Raw genomic sequence first — 23,146 nt, forward strand, 5'->3', positions numbered from 1 at the left:
ATCCCTAACCAATCCCTCTATCATTGAGAACTGGAAGTTATGATACAGGCTATACATCCCTTTACCCTTCGGCTTCCCATTAGATTAGTAACTGCTGCAGAGAGAATATATTTTCTCTGGCCTCTGGATTTTTAAAAAAAAAAAATATCTTTATTGATTTCAGAGAGAGGAAAGGAGAGGGAGAGAGAGAGAGAGAAACATCAGTGATGAGAGAGTCATTGATCGGCTGCCTCCTGCAAGCCCCCGACTGGGGATCGAGCCCGAAACCCAGGCATGTGCCCTGACCAGGAATAGAAACCCGATTGCCTGGATCCTAGGTCGATGCTCAACCGCTGAGCTACGCCCGGCCGGGCTGGCCTCTGGATTTGGTGGGTTTCAGCTTCATCCCACTCTTGATGAAAGCATGGAGGAACTGACATTCTAATACAGGAGTCCCCACATGACGCCATGGGTCTACTTCTTGTCACCTGGGTGGCAACTGCTGCATCTCCACACCGGTTCCTCTGCCTGCTGCACCCAGCCCGCCTCCTCACACTACCCTTTGCACCAAAGGCTGGCCTTCAGACAGACAAAGTCAACCCTTTAACCGTTTCTCACAAAAAGTTAGAGGCCTTCCTAAAATATTGTATCAGATGCATTCAGAAAGTTAATACTCTATGCATCCAATTCAGAGCATTCCAAATAGTTTCTGATCCTCTTTTTGTGGCATTTTGTCCAACTTCTGAACACAACTTCTAGATGCTGAGCAACACACACCTTGCGAATAACAGATGACTCAAGCTCACAGTATATTCCTCTCCTTGTTAATAACCGTACAAATCTTTTTATCATTTCTATTACATACCACTCAGCAATTGTCAGTGTGGTCTGTTTTCAGAGACGCCGAAGGCCAAGTAGTTTTCACTACGGTGTCCTCTGCCTTTTTCCTGAGGGGACATCTGTACAGTGCAAAAGCAACGGGGACGAAACTGCTGTCGCCTTGGCGCAAATCAAGCCCAAACTAGTGGTCCTCGAGTTCTCCACGGCCACATGCGCGGCAGGAAGGAAGACAAAGCCAGGGTCACTCAGAAGGCCCTGGCAAAGCGGTAACAATGCGCAGCTGCATCAAACTGTGACCGGGACACTGCACTATTCTGCCGACTGCTTCGGAGTCCGCACTGCACTGGGCCACGCCCCCAGCGCCGGCCACGCCCCCAGCGAGGGCCTTGAGGAAAAAGCACGTGCTCCACTGAGCCTGGAGCTGAATCGGCAGTTCTGTTCACCCAGCTCCATTTTCACTTGAAGATTTGAGAGGAAAACTATGGTTATGAGATTTTGATTTTTCATACACATTTTCTCAAACTGAATCACTTCAAAGAAAACATTTGTGATAAAATTGAAATTTTAACAAAAACTATTATTTTGGAAAACCTGTTTCTACCAGTGTGAGCTTGACAGTTTCCCAGTACTTAAAGATTTTTCTAATGAGATCAACGGTGAGAGTGACAAATCTGATTTTAAAAATATTCTGTAAGGAAATATCTCAATATTTGAAAGATCTTTGTAACTCAGCAAAATCAGTATTTTCCAAAGGATGGTAGAAAACCGTGCAAGACACACTAATGGATGTTAACGCAACAGACTACAAAATGTTCATGAATATGGCCTGAGATTCCATAGTGCAACTAACTTTTAAGAAACCTTCACTTATTTGATACAGTATTAAAAAAAATGACCAAAATCAGCTGAAAAGGGTGCTAAAATACTCCTCCCTTTTCCAACTATATATGTATGTGTCTGGATTTTCTTCTTCATAAAGTTCAAGCAAAACAACAATGCAACATATTAAATGCAGAAGCAGATCCAAAAATCCAATAATCTTCTACAAAACCAGAAACTGAACTGATTTGCAAACATGTAAAACAATGCCACTTTTTTCATTAATTTTTTTTGTATTGGAAAATATAGTTATTCTTTATAAAAATATGTTGTTTATGTTATCATACAATGGGCCCATTGGTCTTTTTAATGAATTAATAAGTCTTTTTAAAATTTATGTTTTAATTTTTAATGTGGTTTAAGTATAGACAGATATACTCTGGGGGATAAGAAGCTCTTTGGAGTCCTGAATAATTGTTAAGAATGCAAAGGGAGACCATAATGTTTGAGACCACTGTATACAAGGAGAACAGCATGGACAAGATGGGGGAAGGTCTCCAGAGCAGGCGGAATGGGTGCAGTCAGGCAAGCCTGAGCTCCATCCCAGCTTTATCACCTAGTCTGTTTGAGACTCCAAGCAATTAATTTCTCTGAGTTTCCATTTCCCCTTCTACAAAATGAGACCAACACATCAACCTCAGGAGAATCAGTGAGGATTACACGACTGTACATGTCAAGTACATCACATGTGTATTACAATGCTGGGAACAATGCTGTTGTCACTAACGTATCTACAAGGTAAACACAGTCTCGAGAAATGCTCCAACAAACCCAGGGCAGCAGTAAAATGTAGTAAACTTATCATGCTATCACAAATGGTGCAATAAGTTTAGATTCTTTTTTTCCTATAAAGTAGAAAATTTAAATCTAGATAATGCAAAGAGGTCTCAGTATTCTTCTCCTGCATGGAAGAGAGCCAATGAGCTTTTCATTTATTGTGCAAAGGTGCCACAGTGAAACTTTGAACATGTGCGCACTTCAGCATTTCAAAGCATTCTATACACAGGATCTAGGGTTAGGGGTGGATAGGAAGAAGGATATTTAAAACAAGAGAACCCTAATAAACCACAGAAAATGTAAGGACTACTGATGATGAGAAAGCTTAACTGTAGTTTAAAAATCAGCTAATATGGAAGTGTGTCCAAATGCTGGCATAGGAAGATACTGAGTTCACCTTCTCCCAAGAGCACATCAAATGTACACCTATGTTTAGAGCAATTCCTAAGACAACTGAGAGCCAACTGAACAGCTTCTGCACAACAAACAGGAGAGACTGCATAGAGAAGGCTAGGAAACCACGAGAGCTCTACAGGAGCAGAAGACACTCTCCAGGCCAGGAGAAACTGGTGAGCACCACTGTTAATGTTTCCTCTGCACATGGATAGTAGGTGAGAACTCTATCCACAGTCTCTTGCCAACCTGCAGGGCCACTGTAGTACCTCCTCAGCCAACCTTCCCAGGGGTAGATCCAGCACGAACAGGAGGTAACCATAGTGCATATACAAGGGGCTCCTCCACCTAGAGATTGATCCAGTGGTACAGGAGGGCACTGCAGCACATACTCACTGGGCTGCAAGCACAGAGGTATCCCTGGCCTACAGAGGGCACAGAACTAGTAAAGAGCAACAGAGCATGCACACAGGGCTGTCCCATCCAGAGAAAGTGCGGAGCTAGTAGGGTAGTGAGGTGTACACACTCAGAGTAGTCCCGCTCTGACCCAGCACAGGCAACAGACAAAGCAATAGGGCATGCTGAGCACATCGCGCAGACCCGCCTGGGCAATCAAGTGTGCACACACCAGGCTACCCCACCCAGAACCCATACCTTCAGACCAGGTGACACACCAGGCACCACACATGCCCACCCCAACTACATCTGGCCTGCCAAAAACACAGAGAGGCCACTTTTTCAAAACTGGGAGAGAGAGCTATCTCATCTAATTTATAGTAATGAACAGAGAAAGTCAAACAAAATGGGAAGACAGAAGAATAAGCCCCAAACAAAGGAATAAGAAAAAAAAGAAAAACAATAATAAGACAAAGATAAGTAATCTACCTAATAAAGAATTCAAGAAACAGTCACAGGGATGCTCAATGGAGTAGAGTGGAGGAACTCAGAGGGCACTTCAATGAAGAGGTAGAAAATGTAAGAAAGAACCAATCAGAGATGAGGAATACAATAACTGAAATAAATAATACATCAGTACAAATCGACAGTATATTGGTTAATATAGAAGGGATTAGCTGCCTGGATGACAGGATAGTGGAAATCACCAAATCAGAAGAACAAAGTGAAAAAATAATTTTAAGAAATCAGGATAGTATAAGGGACCTTTGGGATAATATCAAGCATTCAAACATTCACGGATTCCAGAAGAAGAGAGAAACGGGCAGAAAGTATGCTTGAACAAACAATGGATGACAACTTTCCTAATCTAGGGAAGGAAACAGACATCCAGGTCCAGAGTTCCAAACAAAACGAACCCAAAGGTGCCCACACCAAGATACACTGTAATTAAAATGGCAAATGTTAAGGACATAGAGACAATTCTGAGGCAGCAAGAAAAAAAAGTCACATACAAGGGAAATACCATAAGGCTATGGACTGATTTCTCAGAAGAAACTTTACAGGTCAGAAGGGAGTGGCAGGAAATAATTAAAGATTTGAAAGAAAAAAACCTACAATCTAGAATACAATATCCGACAAGGTTATTATTCAAAATTGAAGGAGAGATAGTAACCCAGACAAGCAAAAACTAAAAGAGCTTACCACCATTAAACCAGCTTTACAAGAACTATCAAAGGGTCTTATTTGTGAAGAAAAGACAAGACCAGAAATAAGAAAACAGAGGAAAGAAAAAGTTGAACTGGTAAAGGCAAATACACAGCACAATGAAGCAACCACTTAAAAAGCTAAAATGAAAGTTAAAAAACAAAAGTAGCAAAATTAACTATAACTATAAAAAATAGGTACACGAAACAAAATGTAGTGCAAATTAGAATGTCTTTCAACTTAAATGCCTATCAGCTAAAAACAGACTGCTATAGATATAAATAGATATATGGACCTCATGGTAACCATAAACCAAACACACTAAGAAAAATACACAAAAAATAAAAAGAAAGAAACCCAATCAAAACATTAAAGAAAACCAGCAAATCAAAAGGAAAGAGATCAAACGAAGAAGAAAGTAACAGAGAGAACAACAAAAACAACCAAAAAATATTTAACAAAATGGCAATAAGCACATACCTATCTATAGTTACTTTAAATGTAAATGGTCTAAATGCTCCAATCAAAAGAGAGAGGGTGACAGAATTTATATTGTTAAAATAACCATACTACCAAAAGCAAGATACAGACCCAATGCAATCCCATCAAAATACCAATGACATTCTTCTCAGAACTGGACCACTCTCTTATACCATATACAAAAATAAACTCAAAATGGATTAAAGACTTAAATATAAGCCCTAAAATCACAAAATACCTACAATAAAACATAGGTACTAAACTACTTGAAATCAGGGAAACAAATGCAAAAATAAACAAATAGGACTTCATCAAACTAAAAAGTTTCTGCAAAGCAAAGAAAATGATCCATATAACAAAAAGACAACCTGCTGAATGGGAGAATACATGTGCAAATGATACAGGGTGCCCCCCAAAATGTACACAGACTTTAATAGCTGTTAGCTCAATTTTGAAAATGAAATGTATTTTAATAAACACTGCCTTTATAATTCTTCAGAATGCATGTATACATTTTTGGGGACACACTATATATCTGATAATGGGATATCCAAAATATATTAAGAAACTCATACAACTCAATTAAAAAAATACACAATTCAATTAAAAACTGGGTAGAAGACATGAAGAGACATTTCTACAAAGAAGATATACAACAGACATATGAAAAGATGGCCAATGTCACTAATCATCAGGAAATGCAAATCAAAGTCACAATGAGATATCACCTCACACCTGTTAGATTGGTTATCATCAAAAAGTCAACAAATTACATGTATTAATGAGGATGTGGAGAAAATTTGCAATGTTGGGGGAATGCAAATTGGTACAGCCACTGTGGAATACAGTATGGATATTCCTCAAAACCCTAAAAATAGATCTACCATATGACCCAGCAATTCTACTTCTGGATGTACACCCAAAGAAAATAAAAATACTAATTTGAAAAGATATATGCACCCTTATGTTTATTACAGCATTATTTACAATAGCCAACAGATAGAAGTAACCTAGGTGTCCATCGCTAGATGACTGGATAAAGAAGATGTGGTGCAATTATACAATATACAAATATACAATACTACACAGCAATAAAAGAAGATGAAACCTTTCCATTTGCAACAACATGGATAGACCTAGAGGGTATCATGCTACGTGAAATAAATAAGTGAGCCAGAGAATGACAAATACAGTATGGTTTCACTTACATGTGGAATCTAAAACACAACAACACAAAACAAAACAAACAAGCAAGTACAACAACATCAAAACAGGCTCATACAAACAGAGGTCAAAGGATGGTTACCAGAGGGGGAGAGGTGGGAAATGGGTGAGAAAGGTGAAGCAGAATATTGTGATAAATTTTGCACAGTGACAGGTGATTACTAGAATTAGAGGGGTGATCACATTGTAAGGTATAAAAATGTTGAATCACTATATTGTATACCTGAAATTAATATAATATTATATACCAACTATAGTTAAAATTTTTTTAAATTTAATTAAAAAACCCAGCTAATATAAATGGTATTTGTAAACAATCCTTCAAGTACGATTACCTGCTTATAATTTAAATAAACTACAGCATTCAGGCTAGTACAACTATTTGTACTCTATTTTGTCATACCATGCAATGTATCTTTCGTGCACGTATATTTTACTTTGCAAACACATGCTTTGCACCACTGCAGCACACTGTAATATTACCTCAGACGTAAACAGCTTATAATCTTCTGACTTTGCTGATCCTTTCTGATCTAGTTTAAAAATAAAGCAAAACGTGCATACCCAAGCATAATCCCAGCAGAACACAAACAAATAAATGTTTAGCTTGAGTAGAAATCATTTGAATATTATACCTGATTCAAAATCTTTAATGTAGTTTTTAATCAAATTACTACTTGTACTAATAATTCACAATACAACAGAGGTTCACTATTCTGAACAGATAGTTTCATTATACTGTCCAATAAATAGTAGGCACTCGGAAAGTCTAGTCAGGGCTTAGCACACAGCAAATGTGGAGGTCAGACACTGCCCTCTCCCTAAATACTTGCCTGGGTGCCCCAGGAAAAGTCCAGGCTTGGTTTACTGGAGAGCAGGTGGGTCACTCAGCAGCAGTTTTCCCATCAGAAAATTCCTTCACCACTAATCAGTCATTCTCAAGTCTCTCATGTTAGGTTCTGGGTTTTTCAAACTTCATACCAGCTAAGAAACTTTTTGAAAGGGAAAGACTGATGATGACAGAAAAATAGAGTGCCCCGGGGAGTGTCCCAAAGGAACAACTTGGTAAGGTAGGAGGCTGAGGGTACTCTGGCAAACAAATGTGACTGCTTTCATGTCAGCAGTCACAACTCGAAAGATGGACTAATTTAAATGATTTAAAAGAGAATAAAGCTCCAAGAAAGGACAGAGATTTAATCCATCAGACCCAACACTAAAGATGAGGAAAACACCTCATTTACTCACTCCCTAACCTCATAAAGGCAGGCAGTGTCCTTCCTTCCTTGACGACGACACTAAAGCTTGGAGGGACTAAGCCACCCACCCACATCTCAGAGTCCTGTGGCAGAGTAGTTTTGGAAGCAAGGTCTCTTTTTTTACAAATAATTAAATTTGTCTAAAATTACATTCCAAAAAAATGTCAGATGAATTATGCTTACAATAAGGATGTACACTTGAGGGAAAATGTAGAGAAAGAATCACTTATGAGGTTTTGCAGTATGTACAGGGTAGGGCAAAGGTAGGTTTACAGTTGTTCATATGGAAAAGAATGCAATAATTAATAAATAACACAAGCATAAACTCTGGCACTGGCTGGTGTTGCTCAGTGGTTACAGTGTCAGCCTGCCCACTGAAAGGTGGAGGGTTCGATTCCTGGTCAAGGGCACATGCCTGGGTTGCAGGAGGCAACCAATCAGTGTGTCTCTCTTACATCAATGTTCCAAAAAAAAGAGTAAACTGTATTTCTAGTACTCACAATTAAACCTACTTTGCCCCCACACTGTATTTCTAACTATTAAAGCACAGTTAAGTTACTTATATTTGTTTTATTATTTAGGGACTACACAATAATAACTAATGATCATGTTATAGCTCAGATAATGAGCTATAATGATATAGCAGATAGTATCCTTAGTTACTCATTTATATGATTAATTTATTTAATGTCCAAAACAACCCTAAGAAGTAGGTGAGTAACATCACCTACCTCATTACAAGAGGAGAACTGAGAACAGAAACATTAAGTAATTGCCCCAAGGAGACATAGTTAGCAAGAGGCAGACAGGCCCCACACCCAGGCAATGGGGCCCTGAGCCCCAGCTCTAAAAGCAAATACACAGTATTAATATCAGCAACTGCTCATTACAACTGAGTTTTTCTGTTAAATGTCAACATTCTTACCTCTGGTTTGCTAAGGCTGGATGAAACCAAGGAGCCGGATCCCACGTCCAAATCCCACTGCTTTTTACCACGATTCTCTGGATCCAAGGCAGCGATTCGCCCATCTAAAGTGCTGATAATCACTAGTGATCTGTAAATTTAAAAATTAATAGAAAAAAGTTTAAAAGCTATCTAAGATTGAGCACCTACTCCACACACTCGAAAGAAAACCAGCCCCTCCCAGGCCTCTACCAGTAGAAGCGGGACCCACCTCCTCACAACACTCACTGTCTTGCCACCACGGTCTGCCTTTAACCCTCCAGGACAATTGCACTATGTCCTTCATTTGTTTACATGACTTATGAAAAGTCCCAGACTCCTAGGTCACCCCTCATTCCCACACTCTAATCCTCATATGGAACTCAACATTCTCTGCTCTGTGCTCCTCTCCTACCTTTCCCCAAATCCTGAAGTCTTCCCTGAATGTTCACTTTCCTTCTTGCTCTAACGAAATCTGGCTTTCCCTGAGAGCACTGCTTTGGGAGCAGTAATTGTTTTCTCCATACCCTTGATCACTGGGCCTAGTGGTGGGTAGGTGTATTCCTTGTACCTCGTCACTGTTTCCAGACTACTTCCTTTCTCTCCTCTCTAAAAGTCCTCAGGATCAGATTGTTCCATCTGCCCTAGCAATTGTTTACTGACCCTTGGGTCACTAGCCCCATTCCTTGAGGATTTTAGCTCCTGGTTTACTGTCACTAATAAATTCTTTGGGTTTCCATGATTTGTCTACCTTGACTCAGCCACTCCCATGGTCAGACCCTAGTCTTTGTCATTACCAACCCCAACTTCCCTGTCTCACTGAAATTTCAAGCCTCCCACCCTCAGCCAGCAACCCCTTTCCAGCTCACTCCCTCTACTTTCCTGACTCCAACAAACAGCTGACCCCATCAGAACCTACAAGCCATTGATCCTATTACCTACCTTCACTACCATTATGCTTTTGCTTCTTTATCCAGTTGAAATTCCAAGTCCTTCATTTTAAGCACTTCCTTTCTTACAGCCTCAACCCCTATCCCTCTCTCGCATGTCACACTTGACTGGCAGAACTCCAACCCTCGTTAAATTTAACTTTCTGCCTTTTTTCATTCTTGCATCTGTGCAGTAGAATGTGGCTGGAGAAAAACATAACCATGCTGACTGATCTCACTTTAATTATGACCACTAACCTCAGAAGGGCTATTACTGACGCTCAACAACCATATGACACTTCCCTAGTCTATCCACTTGCCCACTGTCCTAGGTTAACTATTCAATTTCTCATTTTTCCTCAAATTTCTGACACCAGCTCATGCATCGCAGGGACTGTGCTACCTATTTCTCGGAGGAAAACAGAAATAATGCAACAAGATTGATTCCCACCATCACATCTATCCATCTATCGGCACCAGGACCCATGTATTCTCCCTTCCCTCCTGTTACTGCCGGTGAACATTCCCTACTCCCACCCACCAGCACCATTTCCACTTAGGCAAGAGATCTCTCCCTCATGCATACGTGAGGACTCACCTCTACAAATCTATCCTCTTGCACTCACACCAATTATTCCCCTCTCTACCAGACCATTCCTCTCAGTACTCCAATCTGCTGTGATTTTTTCCAATGTAAAAACCAACCCAGATTACACAGCAATCACCACGCTCCCGCTCAAGCTTCCAATTCATTCCTTGCTCACTTTGGAGCAAATTTCTTGAAAGAGTTGTTACATACTCTATGTGTTCAAACCTCCCTCTCCTTGTCTTCAACTCTTTCTAATCAAGTTTTTGCCTCTACCACTCCACGGAAAAGGTTCTTGCTGGAGTCACCAATCACCTTCACATTGAAAAACCCCGTGGTCAGGTCTCGGTTCACTTGACCACCTAGTAGCACCTGATCAGCAACTTCTCCTGCCCGCCTGAAACACACTCTTCACGCAGTTTCCAGGACACCATACTCTCCTGGTATTTGTTTCTTATTTCTATCCAACTCTTTCATAGTTTCATTTTCCAGTTTTTCCTCATCTCTCTCCTTTCTCTCTCTTTTTTTTTTTATGTTCAAAGTATTACAGATGTCCCTTTTTCTCCCCAGTGACCTCTTCCACCCTGCCCCCACCCCCATCTCCAGTCCCTCCCCACACTATTGTCTGTGTCCTTGGGCTGTGCATATATGCATATAAATTCTTTTATTAATCTCTCCCCCCTCCCTCACCCTCACCTTCCCTCTGAGATTGGTCAGTCTGATCCATGCTTCCATGTCATTGAATCTATTTTGTTCATCAGTTTATTAAGTTCTTTAGACTCCACATACAAGTGAGATCATGTGATATTTGTCTTTCTCTGACTGGCTTATTTCACTTAGCATAATACTCTCCAGGTCCTTCCATACTGTCCCAAATGGTACGAGATTCTTCTTCTTTACATCTGCCTAGTATTCCATGGTGTAAATGTGCCACAGCTTTTTATCCACTCATCTACTGATGGGCACTTGGGCTGTTTCCAGATCTTAGCTCTTGTAAATTGTGCTGCTATGAACATAGGGGTGCATATATTCTTTCTGATTTGTGTTTCAGGATTTTTAGAATATATTCCTAGAAGTGGGATCACTTGGTTAAACAGCAGTTCCATTTTTAATTTTTTTGAGGAAGCTCCATACTGTTTTCCATAGTGGCTGCCCCAGTCTGCATTCCCACCAGCAGTGTACTAGGGTTCCCCTTTCTCCACACCCTCATCAGCAGGAGTTGTTTGTTGACTTATTGATGGCAACCATTCTGACAGGTGTGAAGTGATGCCTCATTGTGGTTTTAATTTGCATCTCTCTGATGATTAGCCACGTTGCTCATTTTTTCCTGTCTCTTGGCCATCTGTATGTCCTCTTTGGAGAAGTGTCTATTCAGGTCCTTTCCCCATTTTTTAATTGAATTGCTTGTCTTCCTCTTGTTGAGTTGTATGAGTTTTTAGTACACTTTGGAAATCAGCCCCTTATCAGATACATACTTGGCAAATATGTTTTCCCATACCATGGGTTTCCTTTGTATTTTGAGGCTGATTTCTTTTGCTGTGCAGAAGCTTTTTAGTTTGATGTAGTCCCATTTGTTTATTTTTTCTTTAGTTTTCTTTAGTTTAGCCCTAGGAGTTGTGTCGGTGAAAATTCCACTACATGACATGTCTGTGACTTTACTGCCTATGTTTTCTTCCAGGATTTTTATGGTTTCATGACTTACATTTACGTATTTTATCCCTTTTGAATTTATTCTTGTGTATGGAGTAAGTTGGTGATCTAGTGTCATTTTTTTGCATGTAGCTGTCCAATTTTCCCAGCACCATTTACTGAAGAGACTGCCCTTAATCCATTGTATGCTCTTGCCTCCTTTGTCAAATATTAACTGACCATAATGGTGTGGGTCTATTTCTGGGGTCTCTGTTCTGTTAAATTGATCTATATGTCTGTTGTACCAATACCAGGCTGTTTTGATCACACTGGCTTTGTAGTACAGTTTGCTATCTGGTAAAGTGATCCCTCCCACTCTGTTCTTCTTTCTCAAGATGGCTGTGGCTATTTGGGGTCTTTTTTGGTTCCATATAAATTTTCAAAATGTTTGTTCTAAATCTGTGAAATATGCTGTTGGCATTTTAATAGGAATTGCATTGAATCTATAAATTGCTTTGGGTAGTGTGGACATTTTAAAGATACTAATTTTTCCAATCCGTGAACATGGTCTATTCTTCCACTTGTTTATATCTTCCTCTATTACTTTTTTCAGTGTCCTATAGTTTTCTGAGTGCAAGTCTTTTACATCCTTGGTTAAGTTTATTCCTAGGTATCTTATTTTTTTAGTTGCAATGGTAAATGGTAATGCTCTTTTAGTTTTTCTTTCTGAGAGTTCATTGTTGGTGTATAAGAATGCCCTCCATTTCTGAATGTTAATTTTGTATCCAGCTACCTTGCTGAATTCATTTATCAAATCTAGTAGTACCTTGGTGGAGTCTTTAGGATTTTCTATGTACAATATCATGTCATCTGCAAATAATGATAGTTTTACTTCCTCCTTTCCAATTTGGATACCTTTTGTTTTCTTCCTGTCTGATGGCTGCTGCAAGGATTCCATTACTATGCTGAATAAGAGTGGTGAAAGTGGACACCCCTGTCTTGTTCCTGTTTTTAAGGGAAATGGTTTTTGTTTTTGACCACTGAGTATGATGCTGGCTATAGGTTTGTCATATATGGCCTTTATTATGTTGAGGTATGATCCCTCTATTCCCACTTTGCTGAGAGTTTTTATCAGAAATGGGTGCTGGATTTTACTGAATGCTTTTTCTTCATCTATTCATATGATCATGTGATTTTTATCTTATTTTGTTTATGTGATGTATCACATTTATTGATTTGTGGATGTTATACCAGCCTTGCATCCCCAGAATAAATCCCACTTGGTAGTGGTGTATGATCTTTTTAGTGTATTGCTGGATCTGATTTGCTAATATTTTCTTGAGGATTTTAGCATTTATGTTCATCAGGGATATTGGCCTGTAATTTTCTTTCTTTGTAGTGTCTTTATCTGGTTTTGGGATTAGGATGATGCTGGCCTCATAAAAAGAGTTTGGGAGTTTTCCTCCTCTTGAATTTTCTGGAATAGTTTGAGGAGGATAGGTGTTAATTCTTCTTTGAATGTTTGGTAAAACTCACCTGTAAATCCATCTGGTCCCAGACTTTTGTCTGCTGGGAGTTTTTTGATTACTGTTTCAATTTCAGTAGTTGTTATCAGACTACTCAGGTTTTCTGACTCTTCCTAATTCAGCTTGGGAAGACTATGCTTCTAGGAATTTGTCCATTTCACCCATGTTGTCCACTTTGTTGGCATGTAGTTGCTCTTAGTATTTTCTTACGATCCTTTGTATTTCTGTTGGGTTAGTTGTTATAGCACCTCTTTCATTTCTGATTTATTTGGGTCCTCTCTCTTTGTTTCTTGGTGAGTCTGGCTAAAGTTGCATCAATCTTATTTACCTTTTCAAAGAAACAGCTCTTGGTTTCATTGATTTTTTTGTATTTTTTTTTTTTAGTCTCTATGTCATTAATTTTTGCTCTAATCTTTATTATTTCCTTTCTTCTACTTCCTCTGGGCTTTTCTTGCTGTTCTCTTTCTAGTTCTTTTAGCTGTTGTGTTAGATGGTTTAGTAGAGCTTTTTCATGTTTCTTGAGATAGGCCTGTACTGCTATGAACTTTCCTCTGAGGACTGCTTTTGCTGTGTCCCACAGATTTTGGGTTGTTGTCTGTTCATTTTCATTTTTTTCCAGGAAGTTCTCCTATCTTTTAAAATATTCTTACCTAAATGTACTTTTTTTTTCTTTCGTGTTCTCATCCAGTCTCATAGCTTAAAATGCCATCTATATGTTGTCAACTCCCAAATTTTTATTTCTCATTCCAGGGCACTCCCTAAACTCTGGACTCACATATCTAAATGCTTACCAGATTTAGATTGACTAAGAGACTTCTCAAAGTTCACATATCCAAAACCAATACCCCTAGACTGACTCCTCTAATTTCTTAGACACATCATGCACAGCCTTCCCATAGGGTGTTTACAGCTACTATTCCTTCTGCATGGGACATACATCCCCATATACCTAACAGGTTCTCATACTTATTGAATGAAAGAATGTATTGTACAGTTGTTCTAGGAATTTGTTAGGTATACTTGTCTGTTTCAAAGACCATGCAAATTCCAAATACATATAACTTTTACCTTTAGGATAAATACAGGATAAATATATTTATCCTATAAATATAACTTATACCTTTTCTATCTCACTTGATGTACAGTGTACACAAATTAAAAGTAAAGCTAGAAGTTGACCAAGGCAAAACAATTCAAGTAAACTCATTTGAAACCTTTTAAATAACTTGTTTACCAAATGAATAAATAAAATTGTTAATTTAGTTCCCAAACTATATAACAATTCCCACTTTGAATTTTTCAAGTGGTAACTGTTAGTCTCCCCTTTCCATACATTATCCTGTTTTCTAAATAAATCTATTGGAAGTTGGGGGAGGAGGATACTTAAAGTAAGAAAATTATTTTATAATAAAGGTTATAAAAATTCCTATCTTAAATGTGACAGTTTGCAAATAAAAACAATAGAATATAATTAACTTAGAGATCCAGTATTCAGAACCAAGTGAACCCTTTCCTAGTCCCATTGTACAAATGCCCAGTTTTTATGTTGAATAATCATTAACCACAAATAAATGGTTGAAAAAAAATAACTCTAATTGAAATAAAACTTAGTATAAGCAACCAGTGTTAACCCATGAAAAATTAAGGAGATCATTGGAACACTTCAGAAACTTTTTTTTAAACTCAGAACATTGTTCGTTTATTATTCTAGGTAGGCATTCTATGTATAACAACAATACCATCAACCAAAAGCTATAATTTTTCTAAATATGTTGCTATTAATTCTAGAGGTACATAGAGAAGAATGATAAAATTCTAGCTTTCACCTTCAAAATAAAAAAAATCCGGCAATTATGTGTGTGTGTATATAAGAACACATTTAAGTAATTTGGAGTTGAATACCTCAGAATTCTTTCACTGAAAAAGTATCATATGGGGTGCATTTAACTGAGTCAAAAATCCTGCCTTTTAAAGTAAATAAGATATTTTCAGATTATGAACTACATTTAGAAAGTATGTGTAACTTTGAGCAATAATTAAACGAAATACAAACATGTGGGGAGGAACATCACTCTCCTACCTGCTAATGCTGCTTAAGAATCTCTGGTCCTTACGTTTCAGTGGGGTCCCCTTCATTATTTTAACCCCTCTTAATAACAAAAAATCCCCTAATAGACTCTGTCAGGTGTCAGGTTTCCTTTATCCTTTTCCCTAACCTGGTGAAAGAAAGAGACACACAAGTCCAAGAAGTGCAGAGAGTCCCAAACAAGAGAATCCAAAGAGGCCCACACCAAGATACCTCGTAATTAAAATACAAAAGGTTAAAGACAGAGAGAGAATCTTAAAAGCAGCAAGAGAAAAGCAATTAGTTACCCACAAGGGAGCTACCATAAGACTGTCAGGTGATTTCTCAACAGAAACTTTGCAGGCCAGAAGGGACTAGCATGAAATATTCAAAATCATGAAAAGCAAGAACTTACAACCAAGATTACTCTACCCAACAAAGCTATCATTTAGAATCCAAGGACAGAAAAGAGCTTCCCAAACATGAAAAAGCTAAAGGAGATCATCACCACCAAATCAGTATTACATGAAATGTTAAAGGGTCTTTTTTAAAAAGAAGAAGAAGGGAAAAGATAAATATATGAACAATAAAATGGCAATAAATACATACCTATCAACAACTAAATCTAAAAGAACAAAATAAATGAACAGGCAGAACAGAAACAGACACAGATAGAGAACATTTTGGTGGTTGGGAGCTGAGTGAAAAAACTGAAGGGGTCAAGAAGTACAAATTGGTTGTTACACAGTTGTCATGGGGATGTAAAGTACAACATAGGGAATACAGTCAATAATATTCTAATAACTATGTATGGTGTTAAATGGGTATGAGATTTATCGGGATGATCACTTAGTAAGTTGTATAATGTCTAATCACTGGGCTGTACACCTGAAACTAATATAATACTGTATGTCAACTATAATTGAAAAATAAAAAATGATTTTAAAAAAAACACATGTTCTCATTCAAAAACAAACTAGCACTCACTGGACTTTACTTCTTAGTCCCCACCTACTAAGTAAATCTTCAAATCAAACCTCCTTTATTTAAACATATCACAAGACTATCCCTGCCCCAAATGAAAACAAATATAATGTTAAAAGTTGCCAACTATACTTTAAAACTTTGACAGGTCCACTAGACCTTAAAGAAACACTGTCTAAGTTATCAGTATTATAGACACCATGCAAGTGACAGGTGTCCTTTCCCTACTAGATTAAAACATTTTTGGAAGCACTTTTTTTTAGTTTATGAAACATTTTTAATCAAAATGGTTATTTACAAATAGAACAGGGTGAAAAAAATAACAAATAAAAGTAATCTTACCCTCTCATATTTAGTCTTCTAACCTACAAGTTCTTCTCTTTGTATTTTAAAACATTTTGTAATAAAAATATAAAGCAGCTCTTCTCTTACAGAAAAGGGAAAAACAAAACAGCTGGAGCTCCTAGGCAGTAGAAAATGAAGGGCTATGTCCAAACTACAGCTCACAGCAGCTGATAAAGACAAGACCCCCTGTGCAAAATGCCTCAGAGTGTAAAGGCTGCTGAGTTCAAATGAAGTAGAGTCCCCTTAATGATGGCAAATATAATATTTAGAGTCCAGGTGTCAATTAAACTAAAAAGACAATTGTAGACAGGAAGGCTTGTCCACTTCTTGCCTAAAGGTATGCTTATTTTGGCTTACAGCTTGCCTTGAAAGTTATACATAAAATCTTCTTTAAATGTGCATTTCAGTCAACTTTAAAAGTATGGAGTCAATTTTTTTTTAAATGTTTTTGTTGATTCTAGAGAGAGAGGAAGGGAGAGGGAGAGACAGAAACATCGATGAGAAACATTGATCGGCCACTTTCCACATGCGGCAACCCCCCCCTCCCCCCTCTCGGGATCGAGCCTGAAACCCAGGCATGTGCCTCAACCAGGAATCGGCGACCTCTTGGTTCACGGGTCAACACTCAACCACTAAGCCACACTGACTCAGTCAAAAAAGTTCCCTTTCAACATTGTATTATGAGATTCCCTTATTCCATGGTCGTATATATTTTTAAAAACCATGATTATGAATCTGAAAATCTGAAGAAGACCAGACTTCTGTACCACTGATTCACATCAGATCAGTGAAAGGACAGAGAGAAGAGAGGAACAAAGTCATCTTACATTTGCAGAGTATTTCCATTAAATTAAAAAAAAACACACAACAGTTTAAAGATGCACAAATTGAAGAAGCACCATAGATTATCATATTTCGTAATACTTTTGTTACAGGGAAATTAGAGCAAAAAAAAAAGAAACACTTTATAAATTAGAGTGATTAAGAAAAAATACTTCTTGACAACTTCTGAGTTTGTGAGATGTCCTCAACATGAAGATGCCAGCCCATCCCAAGAACCACCAGTAACACTTTGTAAATTGCTATTTCTGTTGGAGCCAGAAAACTGGTAACCCAAATTATGCCAACTTGCATAAAATGTAATAATGAGGTGAGATTGTGACTTTCTTCCCAGCTCTCTGAAGTGGCCATGCCATTTAAATTTCAACTAAATGTAATGTTTAACAAAAGCAGCACTGACAAGACTGCTATCAGAAAACTATGTTTATTTTAGCTACTTTTTAAAGAAAAAATAGTTTAGTAATTCATTCACATGCTTGAGATGCAGACTAAGCATTTAGAATGAAGCCAATGAAAATGCCATCATGAGAAAAAATTCCTGGGCCAGTAGCTCAGTTAGTTAGAGCATCATCTGGATACACCAAGGTTGCGGGTTTGATCCCCAGTCAGGGCACATACAAGAATCAACCAATGAATGCTTAAGTAAGTGAAACAACAAATCGATGTTTCTTTCTCTCTCTAATCAATGAAGGAAAGAAAGAGAGAGAAAGGGAGAGAGAGAGGGAAAGAAGGAATTATCGAGCTTTATACTGCTTCTTGGGCATCAAAACAACGTGCAGCCCTGCCGGGCATGGCCCAGTGGTTAGAGCGTCAGCCTGAGCACCAGAGGGTCTTGGGTTCGATTTCTGGTTGAGGGCACGTACCAGGGCTGCAGGTCCCATCCCTGCAACCCTGTGGGGTTGCCTCCCACACTCAGGCACCTGTGGGAGGCAACCAATCCTTATGTCTCTCTCAATGTTTCTCTGTCTCTCTATCCCCCCTTCCACTCTCTCTAAAAATCAGTGGAAAAAAATATCCTCACTCCTTGGGTGAGGTTTAAAATAAATAAACAAATAACTTTAAAAAAAAAAGACAGCATGCAAAAATGGTGATCTTAATTCCCCACCTCCCTCTTTTTACAAGTTTTGTAAAGACATAATTCTTTACAGCTGTCTGTAATAAATGCTTGGTTAATTCAAATCTCTCCCCTAATCCTCCTTCTTGAAACAAACAGAATATTGGCCTATTATTATGAACTTATATTCTCTTTTTTTTAAGAGCATTTAGAAAAGTTTTATAAACACTGCATGCCCACCTCCTGTTGACTCTGTCAATTTACCTACCAGAGGTTTCTCAAATTTTCCACATTATCATAAGCTTCCAGGCAGACCCCTGCATCCGGGCTTGTGTCTTCCTAGAACAATTGTTTGCCAACGATCACTTACACTCTGCCAGGCCAAATTCCTCTATTTTCACCTTGTTCTGGGGAAAGAAGTGATCCTCCTGCTTGCCAAGTAGATCCTCCCCAACTACCTTCCCCTCGTCCTCCACTCCTCTTTCAACCTGTGCAAACAGGCTCTCTCCTCTGCATGTATAAATAAGATCAGAGGTCCCGGTTCCTAAAACATGCCTCCCATCAGGTTTAACAGTGAGGGAAGGAGGGGCTGGGGCTGAAAAGGAAGAATCCGTAAGCTCTCTCTTGCTGAGTACTCTCTAAGAGTTGCTTTACATAATCTCTTAAGTGTGCACATCACCAAATCCCTCATTCTTCTGTCCCCACTCTACATCGCCAACCTAGCCAGCTGCAGTGGTCTCCTTTGCTGGCCCATCTTCTCTAAAATATAAGGCATTTCCTGAGGACTTATCATGGACCTCCTTATCTCACAGTTTCGACTATTTATCCTGAATGCCCTCCAGTCACAAACTTCAGTCACTCCTTTCCACCTGCCTACCAACTATCTCCCCCTAGATGTCCTGTCTGGAACTCCAAGTCACCATGATGGTCACCAAGCCCCTTCTCTATTCTTCCCTGCTCCCCTAATTCTCTCACTTTCTGGCCACCCAGTCTCAGTCTTTGGATGGGAGTGCCAAGGGAGGGGGGAATTGATTAATCTTCTAGGAACCAAGATTCTACCTCAAACATATCCCCTCTGTTCACTTATCAGTAAACCTCTCATCTGAATTGCTACAACACTGTCCTTGTGGTATCCTTACCTCAAGCTTTTGGTACATGGTATTCCTAGAGAAATACTTCTTAAGCACTAACTTTAATCAGGGCTGGCATCTGAGATACTCCACACATCATTCTCAAACTGTAATGTGCATGTGAAACACAGATATTTACTCAGCAGGTCTGAGCAGTGCCTGATTCTGGACTTTTAACACGCTCCCCAGTGGCAGCCATGCTCTAGTGTGAAGCTAGATCTATACAATATGGCCCCAGCTACTTCTCCAGTCTCATCTTTACTCCTCCCTTCCCAGCACTCCCATATGTATGTCTGTATCTCTCACATACAGAGAACTCACGCACACAGAATACAACATGCCCTAACCATACTTCCCAGCTTCTGTGCCTCTTGCTGTTTCCTCAAGGCCCATGTCTGCCCATCACAATTCTAACCACTTTTCAGGAAGCAGCTCATTCTGCAACAGCCTTGGCTTATCTTCTCACCTACCTCACCTCTCTTACCCCACCCACTGAAGACCACAGAAACCTCAAGACACTGGTGGCACTTAATATGCACTGCTTCTGCTCTGTAATGTCATGGGTCGCCTCACGTAATCCTCAGGGCTAGGCTGCACACTCCCCCAGGAGGGCAGGGATTATCTGCTCCCCCTCTGCAACCCCAGGGCATGGTGTGGGCCTCTGTAAGTGCCCATAAGTAGCTGCTGCAGTGTATTTGTAATCTAAGAAAAATGAAACATCTTAATTCATGTAACTTACTTTGAGCAGGCACTCCAGAAGTTTCTAGATAAACAGTCTTCCAGGAAAGTTAATTCATTACCAAACCTATGAAAACTGTCAAGCATTTGCTACTTAAAAAAAAAATAAAAATCTCTATATAAACATAGTGGTGAAAGAATTTTATTATTTATCCTATCTATAGTAGATCAAGGTTCCCATATTTAACTAAAAATTAAATTTATTTGTTATGATCTAGTAATTACTACATTACAAACTCACAATGCTTTGTAATCCGCATTGTAGCCCTCCTTGGTTTAATTTACCTAATGTTCCTTTTATCATTCCATTTGTTAAATGGGAAGTCACTTCCTCCCCAGCTGTGCTACGACAGCCGTTTGCAAAATACCTTACCATTAAAATGCCTTACATTTGTGTCCAGACTTTGAAAAGTGCTTTAAAACATGTATCTTGAAGTACCATTTTTAAGGTTAACCAACTCAACCAAGGCAGCCCAATACCGAATGTTTATGTGGAAACTTCTCTACATATCAAAACTGCCAGGACTCAAGAACCCACAGCTCTTACACTTTCTCTAGTGCGTTCACGAACTGTCTGGTTTGCCCGCTGTATTTGCAGGTTCCAGGTCCTTCCCCAGAGCGAGCCTGATTCAGCGGCTCCGGGGTGAGGAAGGCAACCAGTTAACCAGCACCCGGGTGGTTCCGATGCCGGCGTCCCGCAGATCGCAGAGCTAGGCCGACGTTACCCCTGCTCGGGGCACGACAGGGCTGTTTTCAAAAGGAAATGTAGAAATCTTTTTGTAAAGGCCTCTCCCAAAACAGCTGTCACACCAGCACTGCTAACTGGTGATTCACGAAATAAAAAAGGGCGGGGCGGGGGGGTGAGGGGGTTCTGCAAGTTCCTTGGAGTAGGAGAAAAGCCCACAACAATCAGAGGAAAAGTGGCCTTTCCCTCCCACCTCGGCGTTCCGCTCGGAGCGCATCCCCAAGACACCCGCCGGGAGCACGGGAGGCGCTCGGCGCTCGCCCCCGGCCGCAGCGGAGCGGGGACCCCGGCCCCTCGGTCCCCCGGCGCGCGCACCGGCGGCTCCCCGGTTGGCGGCCCCGGCCCCGCCGCGCCCCTCACCTGCCGTGCGGCCGCAGCTCGGGCTCTCCGTCGGGCTCGGGCCCCGGCGGCTCCTGCTCGCCAGCGCCCGCCGGCAGCGCCTCGGCGTCCTCCACCGTCACCTCCGCCGCAGTCACGACCCCGGCAGCCCGCACCCGCGCGGCCGAGGTGGGAGCCGCCGCGGCGCCGAGGCCGAAAGCCGCCTCCGCCGCGGGTGCGGGTGGGTCGCGGGCGCGCCCCGCAGCTGCCGTCCGCGCCACAAGCCCCAGCAGCAGCTGCAGCAGCAGCGCCCGAGCGAGCGGCCCCAGGCGGGCGGCGCGCTCCATCAGCGGCCGGCCCCGCGCGCGGGCATGGAGGTGAGGCCGCCCGCGCCCGCCTCTCCCGCCGGGCCGAGCCCCTGGGCAACCGAGGAAGCGCTGGGAATCCCGCCGCCCTTACGACCTGGACAGCCAGCCCCGACTCTCCCGCCACGTCTCAGCTCGGCCTCCGCCACCGCTACCTGAGTGACAGTCCCCCTCGGACATCACCCATTGAGCAAACTTTCGGTGCGTCCGCCCTCCAATTGGCTGCGGCCACTGCCACTCCGGGCACCCTGACCAGTCGGGTTGGAGAAGGTGGGCTTTCCCCAGTTGTCAACATCACGCCTGCCAATCAAATCGTATTGTCCCCGCCCGAGGCCCAGCCCTGTTCCGGAAGCAGGTACCCGGGAGAAACGCCCCGCCCTCCCCTTCTTACCTGATTGGTGGCTCTTCAGAGCAAGGCGCTAGGGAAGACTCGAAGTTCATTGGTGGAAGCGAATGCCCCTCAAAGCTCTGAGATAACTTCTTCCTGATTGGTTGGAAGCGGCGCTTACTACGTGGCCAATTCTGACTGTGGAGGGGACCGGCGCTGCGTAAGGAAGGGACGGAGCGAGTCCCGCGGGGTCGGGAGCGGCCGACCTTACAGGAGTTGCCGCTGTGGCGCTTCCCAAGCCTGGAGTGTTTGCAAAGGCGAGAGCGAAGCAGGAAACCTGAGCGGCTGGGCGAGCCGTGCGGTTCGCAGCGGAAGGGCTGAGGCGGGCCCGGAGAGCACGCCGCGTGCGCCCCCGGGGGGCTGGGAAGCGGGGCTCCTGGATGCCGGGGCCCAGCAGGTGCTCCGTCTGCCCCGCGCGCCTTCCTCGCGGGCACCTCCGGAATTGGTGCATCGCCATAGAGCTGGTTATTTGCAGAGCCGTGACTGGAACCCAAGCCTCCTGACCCTGACGCGCATGCTTTGTAGCTGGCCATCGGGCTTTAGAGAAGATAAAGCTGCAAAAGGCAACACGGGACGAGATTTCAGTGTCCAGCCAAGGAAGTGGGCCCTCGTGCAGCAGTTAAGAACACCCTGAAGGCTTTTGAGCAGAGGAGTGAAAGGATGAGAGTTGTAGTTTTGGAAGATGAGTCCGTCAGCAGTGTATTCAAAAGAATACCCTCGAAGATGAGAGTAATCGGGCGGCTACTGTCCCATCAAAACTCTGTGAAGATTTTTTACAGATACTGGTATAAATGTGCTGTAATTTCTTAAATCCGAAAGCAAAACCGGAAAAAAACCCACTTCCCCCTCCGTCTTCCACATTTTCTTGCTCCTACAAGTACCGCAGGACGTCTTCAGTTCCCCTCAAAGGCACTAGTCGGGCTTTCGTGCCCGCAGCTCCACCCACCTGCTCTTGCTCAGGCCACCGCTGCCAATTCAAAGGACAATTCTGTCTTCCTCTTATCAACTATGTTTAACCCAGTAATTCAGTCTTTCCTGCATAAAACATTTTCACTGGTTGTCTTGCTTCCCAAAGACCAGGTCAACACTTTCTGGGTTTCATTTTGATTTAATCACCTTTGTAAAGGCCTT

The 23,146-nt window shown here is 41.4% G+C and overlaps 1 protein-coding gene across 1 annotated transcript in view; it reads right to left on the reverse strand.

Moving 5' to 3' along the window:
• The window catches only part of EIF2AK3 (eukaryotic translation initiation factor 2 alpha kinase 3), a 72,943-nt gene extending 51,233 nt beyond the window's left edge, over window positions 1-21,710 (reverse strand). The window contains exons 1-2 of the mRNA XM_081144227.1: window positions 21,305-21,710; window positions 8,356-8,485 (exon numbers count right to left, since the gene is read on the reverse strand). Coding sequence (XP_081000353.1) covers window positions 8,356-8,485; window positions 21,305-21,609 — 435 coding nt within the window. The 5' untranslated portion in view covers window positions 21,610-21,710. The remainder of the gene's footprint in view (window positions 1-8,355; window positions 8,486-21,304) is intronic.
• Between the last annotated feature and the right edge of the window lie 1,436 nt (window positions 21,711-23,146).

Source organism: Miniopterus schreibersii, assembly GCF_964146895.1.
Source record: "Miniopterus schreibersii genome assembly, chromosome: 8".
In the NCBI taxonomy this organism is placed as follows: Eukaryota; Metazoa; Chordata; class Mammalia; order Chiroptera; family Miniopteridae; genus Miniopterus; species Miniopterus schreibersii.